Genomic DNA, 14,880 nt, shown 5'->3' on the forward strand with positions numbered 1-14,880 from the left:
TTGATTCAGCTACAGTTTTTACGACATAAAATCTTGTTATGAAGAGCGAATTAGTTTTAACGAGAAAACAACTCGTTACTATGAGAAAACATCATTTGAATGAGAAAAGATGATGTTCAAATGACATAACATCTCGTTATATTCATTTATTCTGCAATTAAAAGGTGTTTCTAAAAACATCCTCAATGATTGCACCCGGATATCCTCCTGATATAATGTGACTTACAGGAAACTGCTGACTTACTGGAAAGTCATCTGGTTTTACCTGTCGTGTGATTGTGGAGAAACTGCAGCAATCATCCACATCTTGTGAAAAATTCCACTTTCATGCTTCTAATTCTTGTTAAATGGTCATAAATGAGTCATTTTCAGTGATGCATTTAACACCACGTATTGTTTTTTTTTTTTTTTTTTTTTTTTTCAGACTGGGGTCATATGTATGTACTTCTTTAAGTTAAAATAATGAAACTACATGCAGGTCTTTTCATTAACTGCATCATAAACAAGGCAATGTTCATTGCATAAACCCTGGCAGCCCACTTCTGCCACAGAAAATCAAAAAAGTAATTGCAACAAAAGTGGTTTTCTCGTTATAACGACTTAATTATCTCATTATCTCGACATAACGAAAGTTTGTTTTCTTGTTATAGCGAAATGACAGTTTTACTGTTGCTATAGTAACAAACTCAGCTTTGACAGGCATCTGATGGACCATGCAGGCGCTCTTACTGTAGCCTATATCCCAGCAAATGTAGCTTTGCCTAGTAATAACGTCTACAATACTGTACATAAATAAAGGCTGATCAATCACTGTTGATTTTTCCAGAGACAGTACACTAAACGTTTTGTTTTTGTAATTAACATGTTTAAATGGCAACTGCGAACACAGGCTGAGCACCTTCTTCTGAAGCAGAACTATTCTAAGATCTTTTAGAGCTGCTTGGATTAAACTCACTTTTAATTTTCCCTCTATTTAATATAAAATTATATATAATTTGTCATTTTTAGTAGTCATTATATGCTGTGACAGATATCATGTGCGTTACAAGCTTCTGTTTGAAAAGATCATTCATGTGTTGTGTATGTGTGTGTGTACAGAAAAAAAACGATTACAATATGTTTAACATCACTGTTCTCCAGACAGCAGTCCGTCTCTCTCCCCTCTCCAGCCAGCCTGATCTCACAATCAAAACGTACATATTTAGACGTAAATTAAAACTGTCCAATACGTATGTGCCTTTACGTATTTACAGTGTCGTTTATATTATCTGGACATAATTAAAGGTTCGATACGTATCTAAATTTACGTAAAAACAACCTCAAATACGTACAGATAGAACGTGTTCTCTGACCAGTCAGTTGTCCATAGAAATTTGCTCATGAAGCTGATTTTCAATGCGTATCTGATTATTATTATTTTTTTAAATATTTATGTATATTTTCCCTTTTTATAATTTTTTTTGATAAATGTAAGATTCCTATACCCCAACCGAACCTAAATCTACCCATTTTATACAGAATGTTAAAAGAATAAAACATAATAAAACACAATTTTAGTAAAAATCTAACATTAAAACGTTATTTTGAGCCACTAACGTTAATCCTACACCTACCCATAACCATTTCTTAAAACTACATAAGGTTACTGTTATAAATAAACAAATAACAGACAAACAAATGTAACGTTAATAATTTATTTTTTGCGAAAATATCAAAAGTGGTACCAAAAGTAGTTCAAATGATAATGAATTCCAGTCGCAGTCCTCTCTGGAGGTAATAGTTTTTTATAGGGTACAAAGCAGAATTAAATTTTTTAATCTGTGAAATTATGTATCTGTCTTCTCTTCATGAAGTTACTGGCTCAGTACTGATTTCAAATGTCTATCAACTGAAACGCAATCTGTGACGAATTAGGTGAGAACCAATGAGCGTTCAATATCAGTGCCGTAAACCATGTCGTAACGTTTCTCGAGGGTGGCGCACTGGCGCTATTTTCAAATTCGAATCATAACGAGCGCGGGCTTTGACTGTGACGGTCGCTGTTGCTGAGAATGAAGATGAAGATCGATTGATAAAGGGCTGAATTTAGATATGTTTCTTGCAAACATCTGGATTCTAAAGATATGGAGTACAGCAAACAAATAAAATGGATGTGATTTGTAATTTTATGCTGTGCTTTTGTGTATCTATGGTTGTATTGTCAGTCATTGGATAGGAGAAAATCGCAGAGCAAAATATTACAAAATGGTTAAACAATTACATAAATTGTATTCATTTTAAGGTTTCAAAGTGTAGTCTCGTTTAACATTATGTAATCCCCCGAAATGAGTTTGCAGCATGCACAGAAATGTTATTTCATATTAAGTAGATGAGTAAAGTGCTTTCAATAAATTCAATAAAACTTGTATTGATATGACAATTAGATACAACAAATTTAAATTAATAAAGCCACGATTTTAATATTAATACATGGAAATTCATATACATTCACACTTTACGTTAGATTATTTAAGTTTTTATAGCTGCTAACACGTATTTGTACGTTTTACTGCCATAAATACGTCAAAGTTGTACGTTTTTATGTGCATGAAAACGTAAGTAAATGTACGTGTGGTAGAACCACATTTAACGTAAAAACACACACATATTCTCATGAGATCACGTTGCTCCAGCTCATTCCCCGCCTTTTTATCTGGGCTGTGTTCAGCCCCGACAAAACGTTGCACAACGTTTTTTAAACAGAAACGGTGGTGCGTTAAACACTGTTCTGATGACGCAAGAGTTGCAACTATGGCAGGTGAGAAGGCCATTCTTTGTGTTCTTTGTGAATAATTTTCGGAGCCATCTATTTAGCCTCACATTCTGACTTTATTTGTAGTTCATACGGTTTTAATACCCTGTATTTTCTTTCTCATTTTTAGGAAAAGCACGTAATTAACATTGTTTATTTCTATACCAAATGTCATACACTCATGCAATGAAGCTAAAAATATAAACAACTACATGATTATGTTGATATCCTATATTTTTACAATAAAACTTATGACAAACATGTCTTCTAATATCCTCAGTTGTGTCGTATACCGAGCTTCAACGAACACATCTGTACATTAATTTCCTTGAAGCCATTGTGCGAGTTCACTTTAATACCGCGTGCTTTATATACATGTTGCTGCTGATTGGACTGCAGTTCTGACACACACACCAAACAAGAGAAAACATCTCAAACCCCTTTGCACACCGGTGCACGCCGTTTCCAGGAAACATGACGTTTAACACGGAAACAGAAGCAAAACGTTGCACACCGTTTTGAACTTGAACATGCCCCTGGTCTCTCCACGCCAATCACTGGCACAAGAAACAGGTGTTCGTCATTTGTATTTGACCCACTTACTCACCACTCTTCTCCCAACTCTCTCTCCCGCTGCAAGCCTTGCTGAACCACGCACCCCACGCCACAGTCACAATATATTGGGCTGAACTATACCTTATAAGGTATTAATGTATAGTCTGCTCTTCATAAATACACAATGAAATAAAAATAAAACATACAATTAAAAATATATATATCGCACTACCCCTCCATCTGGCATCCTTCCATTCAATACATTAACCTGATTCATTTTCAGAAGCTGTGATGGTGGGGACATGCCCGTCATCAATGCATCCAAACACACTGGAAATCCTGAAACATATTCGTATTATTGGGTTACTTCCAGAGGTCGCAGAAAGATGTTATCAAGTGAACATCATTTATAAGATTAGCCTAATTTAAACCGATTTCTACAACACTGACCTACATTCCAGTGAAACTCCTCTTTGACAAGTAGTCTTTACGATGCTTATGATTTAGAATGAATGTAAAACTGACATCTTGAAGACAGATGAACATATCAGATTTTGGTACACAGCAGATGCTTTCCAGATGAAGAGATCTTTAACAGACATCTTGCAGACGTGTGTACTTTCTGGGAAGCGTTTAGTTAGTTGTGTGGGGGGGGGGGGGGGGGGGGTTCAATGGATGCTTCTAATTCAATAAAAAAAAGAGTTGAAAAGGTACTTAATCACAATATATTATATTAGTATATCTTATGTGTTTTTCAGCTCTGTTTATTATAATTCTTGAAGTGACTTCAGTTTTACTAAAGACAGTTTTTTATTTATTTATTTGAGAATATCACGCAAAGAAAGGGAGAGTTACGACAGGGGGGGGGAAGTCGTGGCCTAATGGTTAGAGGGTTGGACTCCCAGTCGAAGGGTTGTGGGTTCTAGTCTCGGGCTGGACGGAATTGTGGGTGGGGGGAGTGCATGTACAGTTATCTCTCCACCTTCAATACCATGACTTAGGTGCCCTTGAGCAAGGCATCGAACCCCCAACTGCTCCCCGGGCGCCGCAGCATAAATGGCTGCCCACTGCTCCGGCTGTGTGCTCACAGTGTGTGTGTGTGTTCACTGCTCTGTGTGTGTGCATTTCGGATGGGTTAAATGCAGAGCACAAATTCTGAGTATGGGTCACCATACTTGGCTGAATGTCACTTCACATGTTACATGTGCCAAGTCTTGGGACATGAGGACAGATAAAAAATCTTCAAGAATAATCAAGAGAAATAGAGACGGGTTAGCAGCTTCCAGTCATTACTCTTCAGTATCGTTATTAATTCAAATTATATGTCTCATTAATCTGAAAAAACTTGTTTCTTAAAGGGTTACTCCACCCCAAAATTAAGGCATTTATACAAATGTTTAAGCACCAAGTTAGCCCTTTTTTCTTGAGGGGTATCTGCTTAAATGCTTTGGAGAATCTGTCCACAAATATTAGGATGCAGGTGAAGTAATAAGAAGAGATCTATCAAGTCCAAAAGGAGCAAACTAAACCAGTATAATGTCACTGGCAACTGCAGAAAGTCGTCTGGTTTTACCAGTCGTGTGACATTGGAGAAACCAGAGATCATCCACTTCCTCTAAATCATGAAGAATGATAGATTGGAGATTTTCTTTAACTTGAATAAAAACTGGTTATGACATCCCGTACTCAGCCACAAAAGAAAAGGAAAACATATTTTTGGAAAATATATGAGTCAGAGATGGCCGTAATGTTGGGGTGGAGACTGAGAACTCTTGATAAATGCAGTGGTACTTGCTTTCCATCTCAGACAGTGGAGAAACAGCAGTCCGATCACAGAGCAGAGCAGAAGGATGAAGTTCAACAGTGCTTTGAGTGTTGCTGGAGTCACACTTCTCTACATAACAGGTGAGAGCTTAGAAAAAGCCTACAACATGACAATGTTAAAAGTACATTTAATAATGTTTATTTTAATGGTTTATTAGCTGCCAAGCCATGTTTAAGACCCTTTGTGAACACACTTGACAGTGTAATCATATTTGGATCTAAAGACATGGTCAAATGCTTCAATTGGTTTTGTAGATAAACACAGATTTTGCATTTGTATGAATGTCTTTACAAATGCTTAAAATGCTCTTATTATACTATTTGAAAGGTTCATAATGTGCTTTTGGGAGTTCCCAACAACAGGTCAAAACACTTTAATTTTCTTATAATATGCATTTAATTTTACGTTATTTCTCAACCACTCTTAGATGATTAGTTTGAAGATTCAGCTTCCCAAACCCCTCCTCTGCACATTGTTTCTCTGCTCTGATTGGTCTGTTGTGATTGGTCTACTGCATACAGCGCATATCACAATCACAATGCCCATCACCAGGACTGAAGCACGGCTTATCAATAATACATCTTATAATAATAATAATAGTGCTTCACTCCGTTCTGAAAATAACGAATCAGAGGGGAAAAAGTAGTTTGACACTTGCTAGTGAACCAGACTCATCGTTTATCATGACAGCAAGTACAACATACGTTCTATATTTATTGACACTTTTCTAGACATTAGCGGCCCACAGCTGATCAGCAGAACTATAACATGAGTTAGCCAGAGACTTACAGCTACACTGACTGTATACACGACACGAAACACAAAACTATATACAGTATTCTGCATGCTCAAAAGCACATCAAAGCAATTCTAAATCATACTTACAGGCTGTGATTCAGACGGGCAAACTGCTCCAAACAAACTGGGCAAGTTCCAGTACGCCAATAATCAGGATGCAGATGTGTGACTTTAAAGAGGCTAAAAGTTCGTTTTGATTTGTTTATTATTTTGGTCACAAGACAGGGACATAATTATTTTATATAATTCAGGAACTCTCACTAAATGTTTATGGCCATTTTAAAACTAAAATGTAAACTATAGAAACCCATAAGTATCTAATTCACAAACGCGCAGCATGAGAGACTGACCTGATTTAGGTTAGTTACTTCATTCATGTCACAACTATGAAATTATTCAACAGGTATTTTAATAAAATTCATAAACAGCTTTGTCCAGGTGAAAATTTTTATCTTGTTTTCATGCAAATGGTGTATCAGGTAAACTACATAAACCAGTTTAACAGAGTCATCTTTCTGGATGAGTCTCTGCTTACTTTGTCTTTGTCTTCATCTTTCCACACAGGTTCACTCTGCCAGTTAGATGGTAAGTTTATGTAATGGTCATACAACTCACAGCTTGTGAATCTTCTGTGTCTGAGAGGTGTTTTCTCTCATCAGTATGTGGTCGAGCTCCTCTCAATAACAAGATTGTTGGAGGGGAGGATGCGACGGCAGGTTCTTGGCCGTGGCAGGTCAGCATTCATGTCTCTGGCTTCAGTCATAACTGTGGCGGGACTCTCATCAATAAAGACTGGGTGTTATCTGCAGCGCACTGCTTCCAGGAGTATGACGTTTAATGCTTAAATAAAGATTAAGATATATTTGTAGATTGATAATAGTGGGTTTAAAGCAGCTTTATCTATTTACAGTTTCGTTTTGTCTGACGTTGTGATGTACTTCGGTCGTCTGAGTCAATCTGGATCAAACCCTGATGAGACGTCCAGGACAGCGAGTCAAGTCTTTAACCATCCTGACTATAATAGTCCTCCCTTTGACAACGATATAGCCCTGGTCCAGCTCTCCTCCTCTGTGACTTTCTCTGATTACATTAAGCCGGTCTGTCTGGCAGCGGCTGGAGTGTGTTTGGGGGAGGTACTGAGAGCTGGGTCACTGGATGGGGAAGACTGCAAGCTGGAGGTGGGTGAACATTTGCTTGCCAGTTATACTGTAAACCTCAATAATTTACCTAGAAATATTTTTAAGCCATCAAATGTGTCCTCTGATCTGTGTCACAGCCCTCCAGCTTCCTGACATGCTGCAGGAGGTGATGATACCGATTGTGAGCGACAGTGATTGTGAAAAGGCTTATGAAGGGACCTTCACAAGCAATATGCTTTGTGCTGGATTGTTAAATCAGGGAGGAAAAGGTCCATGTCAGGTAAGACATCACTCATTCATTTGAAACCTTTTTAATCCAAATCAATTTACAAGAGGAGGAGCTGCGGTATCAAAGTCCCGCCCTAAACTCCCTCAGACCCAATCACACAATCATAATCATAATGCCAAACCCTGCTTTTATGGCATTAAATAACTAAATAAAACCAAACTTATTAAAAAAAACAAACACTTACTCATACACCAGTGTGATATAGGAACTAATTAAAATTACAGCAACCATTTTTGAATATATATATATGTATATGTATGAAGTGACGGACACACATCCATGATTCTTTGACCAACACTAGAATACTTGTGTCTGTAACAGTTGTTCACTGTATACTGTCACAGATATAAATGTTGAATGTGTCTCAATACAGGGAGACTCTGGAGGTCCGATACTCAGCAACAACAGCTCCCTGTGGATTCAGTCTGGCATTGTGAGTTTTGGGAAAGGATGTGCTGAGCCCACATTTCCCACTGTGTTCGCCAAAGTCTCTCAGTTTCAGGACTGGATCAAGTCTTACACGGGCAGCAACCCGCCTGGATTCGTTGTATTCAGAAATGGCATTCAACAAGCAACTCCAACTCCAACTCCAACTCCAACTACAGATCAACCATCCAACTCCAACTTCGGAAGTGTTCCCAACTTCCTCTTATTCCCCCTTTCTCTTACATTCTCCATCATTTCTTTCTCCCTGTTTCTCACTCCCTAAATTTCGCTTGAACAGAAAAAAAGCAGTTATATTGTCATATTTGCTATTTATTCATTATCATTCTATAAACGTGATCATCTTAAAAAGCTGTCTTATTGATATTGTAAGTTTTGTCCTCTGAGATTCAGGATATTTACATAAATAGTAGAAATAAACCAATATATACCAATTACTGATACCAATTATTTTTATGTTTATGTGTTTTATAATCAATATGCAAAACCGATATTGGTTCTGGAGCTCTGCAATGATTGCGATGTGATCTGAGATACTGGTCTTATCTGGTTGAAAATGTAATTATCTTTAATCACTTACCATGTTCAGGCGAGTGATCAGCTAGAGACGAACAAGAAGGAAAATCTGTCCACATCCCACGGCACTTATTATTTTAAAAAACATTTTATCCCATTCAAATATGTGTCCTATATTGTAAGAACATGCTGTTATCCTGTAAAAATAAAAACTTTCACTGGGATGTACTGTAGAATTTTGGAGAAAAATAAAGGCAAAGTCTGAAAAAATGCATTATGACTGGTGGATTCCTGCTTTTTCTACCAGTATTATTAAAATTCCTTCAGAGTTAACCTGAAATTTCCAATACATTCCTCCTCAGGGTATCTATGGCTTTCTCCATCTCAACTTTTACTGGGTTTTACTGTGAAATTTAGGAGAAAATGAAATGCATTTTAACACATTGGGCATTTATAAAAAAAAAATATCCAAGCATTATTCAAATTCCTTCAGATTTGACATGAAATTTCCAATTAATTCTTTATCAGGACAAGCATGGCTCTGTCATTGTCAACTTTCATTGGGTTTTATTGCAGAATCTGGAAGAAAATCAAAAAGACAAAATAAATCTGTCAAAATGCATTATTACGGTGAAGCATTGACACCACATACTTATTTTCCCAACTGAATTATGTTCTATTAACAAGATTTTATTATAAAATACATCTTTTCTCAATATAATGACAAATCATGCAATAAAAAATGGTTTGTTTTCCAATCCTAGAATATATTATTTATCATTATCGTTAATAAATGTCCAACAGTCCTAAAATAAATGAGGAGTCTGCACATTGCTAAAGTTTGAATTTTTTTGTAATGTTATTTTATTTTTATTTTTATTTTGTATTATTGTAGCGACCAGGGGGCTGTTCCATAAAAGCAGCTTAGAAAAGCGGGGATTAAAGTCCAAAACCTGACTTGAATGAGCCGAGCTAAACATCCGCGCTTAAATTGGTTCCATAACAGTAAGTTGAGGATCATGTGATTTTACTAATTTGAGTCAGGTTTAAATAGTCTAGATAATTGCGCGTGCACGCCATTGTTTAAAAGTCCTGAAAAGTCGAGCATGGGTCAATCGATTTACTGTGGGCTACCATGGCAACAAAAGGAAAAGATAGAGCAGCGATGTTCACGGCAACGGAACAGCGTTTGCTATTGGAATCATATGAAGAATTTAAAGATGTCATCACCAAAAAAGGCAATACAGCGGCAATAATAAAGCAAGAGAGAAAGGTTGGCAGGAAATTGCTGATCGTCTCAATGCGTAAGTAGTGGTGTAAGCTATTTAAAATAATTTATCAACATTGAATGTGTGTCACAATACATTGCAAAGTTTGTGTGTGAATAACAGTAACGTTAATTGCTTTCACGCAGCAGCAACTTAAGTGAAGGAAAAAGAACCTGGCAGCAGGTGAAAATAAAATATAAAAATATAGTTCAGAATGGTAAGTAAATCTAATGGGATGTATATATGTAATCAATGCCAGCTTGAAGTTACAAGTATTCAGGGGTTTTTTTTTTATGTATTTTTTTTTAATTGCAGCGACCAAAAAGAAGACTGAGGTTGCTGGCACTGGGGGAGGGCCACCACCAGCCAGCTTCACACCTGCAGAGGAGCTGGCTTTGGAAATTAATAAAGGGAGGCCCGTCCTTGAGGGAATAGAGGGGGGGACATCATCTAAAATGATATCACGTAGTATAAGGAGTGAGTATATAAAAGGTGTGTGTGTTTTATTAGCATTATTCATTCCTGACTAACTGATTTCCTCCTTCCTTAGGCATTGTAAACCTAAGTACATCATAGCAGTAATGTCACGTAGAAGTACTTGTGCTACTGTAATGGTGCATTTTGGTAAAAAAAATATTTTTTTTTCTATCAAGATTCTGTATGCTGTATGGATCCACCAGACATCATGTTGCCTGTGAGTATGAGACCTTTTAAATAAGACATGTATGCTAATGATTTTAACTGAGTTTAATCAGTGGTCACAGGGAGAAGTGATGGGAGTTGAGGAGGATGAGGAGACTGTGTCTGTATGTTCAAGGAGGCCTGAGGTAGACACAGGTTCCATGTGATACTTTATTGAATATAAAAAAAGTGTACTTGTGTGATAAAATGATCATAATGTGTTTTCAGGATGCTGACACTGTTCTAGAGCCCTCTCAGTCTGGGACCACATGTGACAAAGTGAGTATTAAGAAATGAAAACAATGTGACGAGTATTCAATGAAATAACTTAAATCTATGTTGCTACAGAACCCAGAAAACATAAAAGGAGTGTATAAACGCTACCTCCTTAAACAAATGGAAGTGATTGATATCGACATCCAGTATAAAAAACTGAAGATGAGGAAGTTGGAGCTGGAAATTCAACAGCTACAGAAAAATGCAAGTAGAACTACCATTTTTAAAAAAGGAAAAGAAAAAAAAAAAGACCTTTTTGATCACTTTCCACAACATTTATTTGTGCGTTTTCACCCCTAACAGGCAGATTCACTCTGAATAAAGACAAATCACATTATATACTTTGACTTCTGTGTGTTTGTTCAACTAAGGAGAAAGTTGAGGGGCCAGTGGAACATTTTAGAGGCTACACATGGTTTAGATCATATTAAGCAAAATAATTATTTGCATATGTGTCTCGTATAAGTCTGCCTGTTTCGTTTTCTTCCAATACTGCCTCATTGCCCCAGTCTTCCTCTTCAGCAATCCTTGGTTGCCTCTCTCTCCTCAGACAAGCAATGTCATGGAGCACTACACAAGCAACTACAATGTCACATGCCCTAGGTGGAGTCACTCTGATGTGCTTCAGGCACTGAAACCTTGACTTTATCAGCCCAAATGCCATCTCTATACGACCTCTTGTGCGTGCATGGGCAATGTTGTAGCGGTGCTGTGCCTCTGTCTGGGGCTCCTGATAGGGAGTCAAGAGGTAAGGCAGGCATGGGTATCCCTTGTCTCCCAGCAAAACTCTTGAGAATTCTCCTGCATAGACAGAATGAATATATAGATATATAATTTTTTTTTCTTTTTTATAAGACTTTTTGCGATTTAAGTGATTACTAGCATACCTGTTGCTGGTAGAGAGATGAGGCTCTAAAGATTCTGGAGTCATGCACAGAGCCTGGCCATTTGGCCTCTACATTTGTGATGATGCAATCTGCATCACTAATCATCTAAAATAAATTTAAACCTGTAGGTCACTACATTTTAATTGCAATGAACTAAACCCTGGTGCCCAGCTTAGTACAGAACACTCAGTGCTAGAGCATAGCCTTCAATATCATCTCAGTGGGAACGTACCTGTACATTGATGCTGTGTACTGATTTCTTATTCACAAAGTCCGCTTCATGTGGACCAGACGGACACTTAATACGCACATGGGTGCAGTCCAATGCACCGATAACATTTGGGAAACCTAGGAAAATTATTTGTTTTAAATGTCCCATGTAAAATCAACAGTCAAGAAATATTTCCATGTTTTATAGTTATTTGAACTTACCAGCTATTCCATAAAAGGCATGTTTAATGGTACGAATAGCTTTGTGGCCAGGGAATGTGATGAACACATTGAGTAGTCTTTTTAAAGAAAGGTACACAGTTCGTACAGAGCGGCAAACTGATGCTTTGCTGATATTCTCTGCATCTCCAACTGTGTACAAAAATGTTCCACTGGCAAAAAAGCGAAGTGCAATGCACACCGTCTGTGGGACTGTGAGCGCTCTGTTGCGGCGTGTATTATTTGCAATGTATGGGCTTCGTAATCTACAAATATATGCAATCCCATCTCTTGAGAACCTATATCGCTCATACAGGTAGCTGTCATTAAAAGCCAATGGGTCTGACCTGTCTCTGAAAGTTCTCTCTCTTTGAAATGCCCTCCGCAAGACTATAGCTCCCTCATCCACCACCTCTTCTATGAAAGGACATGCCATGATTAAGTTTGGAGACGAGTTCAGCTCCCTATTTATATACTTTTAATTAATTACCAAACTCATTAACCAAACTCACCAATTAAACACACAAGTTTTGAACATTTCTTAGTGTATTTATACCTTATAATTTCTTACATTTATTAGTAAAGTACATTTCCTTATTTATTTATTTATATTTTTAAAAAAAATACTAATAGTGGTTAAGTAAAATAAAATGACATCGAAATACCAGCAGGTGAGTATAAATGGTATGCTCGTTAAGTCTGAACTCAGACTTAGCCTGACAGTTAGCCTGCCCCGGACCAGGTTAATTTGCCAGCATAAGTTGCCGGGGGAACTGAGTTTGAACTTTTTTAAGTTTGATTTATGAAACCGAATCTACCAAAAATAAGCCTGACTAACCGAAATAAGCCTGGCTTATACTCTAATCTTGGTTTATGGAACAGCCCCCAGTTTTTTCCATCTATTGTGTTTTGTTTACTTTTGTCTTGAGGTGTGCTCATCTACTTTCTTATTCGTGTTGTGATTGTTGGAATCGTAACAGTACAGTCAACACTCTTCATACTTCTCCACAACAGTCAATCATCATTAAGGATTCTTGTGTTCACAGATTTCTATGTGTGTGGTGGATAGTACAGTAGGTGGCCAGCCTTTCTGGCAGTGCCGCGGTGGTAACTGTAATTCAGTCCGGTGTTAAAATCATTCGCGAAACTACCGCCAGGTGGCGCAAAGGGACGGATTGCGAAATGAATGTAATTGTAAAATGAGATAAAAGAAGGAAGTAAAACAACAATAACATTATGATATAACATTGTAACATTTAAAAACAAAACTTTTTTTTTTTTTTTTTTTTTTTTACAATTTATTAATTTTTTAAATGTAGGATAGTCTTAGACTACAGTCTACTAAACAAAAATTAAAAGAAGACCTTAACACAAAGGATCATATGCATGCTATTTTTATTAAACAGTAAATAAATATAAGGCCTATTATATATATATTATATTATATATATATAACCTAAATGTTTTAATTTCATTTTGATTTCGATTCATTCTTGGTTTAAAAAAATCTTCAGGTTCCATATGCAGAGCGAAATGGGAACGGTCCAGCATTTAGCAATAATTAGTATTAACTCTGTTATTATTCTTTATTTTTCAAACTACCAGCATTTTTTAATTATGCCTTATGTGTGACCAAAAATTAAGTATTATTTGTTTCAGCTGATCGTGCTGGTGCCTCGCGCACATAATGGAAACGGAAGTCGTTCACCAGACATTCGGCGTGAGCACTTTGACATATTGTTAATTATGATTTCTTTTTTCATCAATACTGAAACGCACACAGCCTATTTACCTCATGAATAATAGCCTATGGGCAACATCACAAATATGGAAACGTTTGATTTCTCCAGATTGAGCCTATAGCCTATTTATTTCCTCTCACAAACTCTGATTTATTTTTTAGCGTGTTTTTAAAAAAAAAAAAAAAAAAAAAACATGCAGCAAACGAAAATAGGTGATTGATCCGTTAAAATGAAACACGACTCATATATTTTTTTCCTCTGACAAAATTAATTTATTTTTTTAGTGTGTTTAAAAAATAAAAAAATAGGCTAAAGAAAACATTCAGCAAATGAAAATACGCGATTAATCCGTTAAAATGTGTTACTCTTGGTTAACAGTACTAATTATAATTATTTTACTTCAGAACAGAGCCTGGGACTTATCTAGGTTATCCGTGTTTATTTTTTTTTTATTTTTTTTTTTTCATTGTATCTGAAAATGACTTTGTTCATTACATTCACTTCACGTGCTCTGCTCTGGCGCAGATCAGCCTCCCGCGAAGCTCAGCTGTGGACGATTTACAAATGTTTGATATAAAGCAGTGCTTCTCAACCCGTGGCCCGTCAGGGTGTCATCGGAGACCTTCTGATTTCTGTCTATCGCTGCTGTTAGCAAGTTGTATGGGAAAAGACTAAATAAACTACACTTTTGTCATAAGCAACGTTTGTGATCAGTTTTTAAATATAAACATTACCTAAATTCAGTGATCAATTAAAACTGGAGTCAGATTGAAGACGGGGCTAGAATCAGTGTTCGAACTATACCGTGTCCTTTGGGGGAGCCCACTTTTTTTTTTTTGGGGGGGGGGGGTGTTGCGTGGTAGAGGTCGTGCACATGCGCATGCCTCAAATAAGGACTTACAACAGCTACAAGTGTATGCACTATTATACATTATCGACACGAGTGCCTCAAAAAAGGACATATAATGACTTACAAAGATACATAACAGCTACAATATGCACTATTATACTTTATCGACACAAATTGATAGGTCAGGAAGACAGCCTTGAATGATGTTGCGCTCTCCTCCGTTAATTTAGAATTCACCTCAATTACTTTATTTGCCAGAATCGCCTTTTGCTTAGTCAATGCCACTTCAATGGCCATCTTGTGTGCAATGCTGTCCCTGTATTTATATATAATTTTTCGCGACTGGTTCTGAGCATTAATCATTAATCCACTCCTCAGACAAGGGCGTGC

The 14,880-nt window shown here is 36.9% G+C and overlaps 1 protein-coding gene, 1 long non-coding RNA gene and 1 pseudogene across 2 annotated transcripts; 2 read left to right on the forward strand and 1 right to left on the reverse strand.

The window, feature by feature from the left end:
* The first annotated feature begins 5,171 nt into the window (after positions 1-5,171).
* LOC113055821 (trypsin-2-like) lies at positions 5,172-8,171 on the forward strand (annotated as a pseudogene).
* Positions 8,172-9,260: 1,089 nt separating this feature from the next.
* LOC113055907 (uncharacterized) lies at positions 9,261-10,001 on the forward strand. Its single transcript, XR_003277614.1, has 3 exons — positions 9,261-9,661; positions 9,772-9,842; positions 9,941-10,001. It is a non-coding gene; the product is annotated as an uncharacterized LOC113055907 (long non-coding RNA).
* Positions 10,002-11,686: 1,685 nt separating this feature from the next.
* Positions 11,687-12,779, reverse strand: LOC113054221 (putative nuclease HARBI1). Its single transcript, XM_026219600.1, has 2 exons — positions 11,902-12,779; positions 11,687-11,817 (listed from the first exon to the last, which is right to left on the reverse strand). The coding sequence occupies exons 1-2, from the start codon at positions 12,332-12,334 to the stop codon at positions 11,687-11,689; spliced, it is 564 nt and encodes a 187-aa protein (XP_026075385.1). The 5' UTR covers positions 12,335-12,779.
* Positions 12,780-14,880: the final 2,101 nt, after the last annotated feature.

This window comes from Carassius auratus, chromosome 3 (assembly GCF_003368295.1).
Source record: "Carassius auratus strain Wakin chromosome 3, ASM336829v1, whole genome shotgun sequence".
NCBI classification, from domain to species: domain Eukaryota; kingdom Metazoa; phylum Chordata; class Actinopteri; order Cypriniformes; family Cyprinidae; genus Carassius; species Carassius auratus.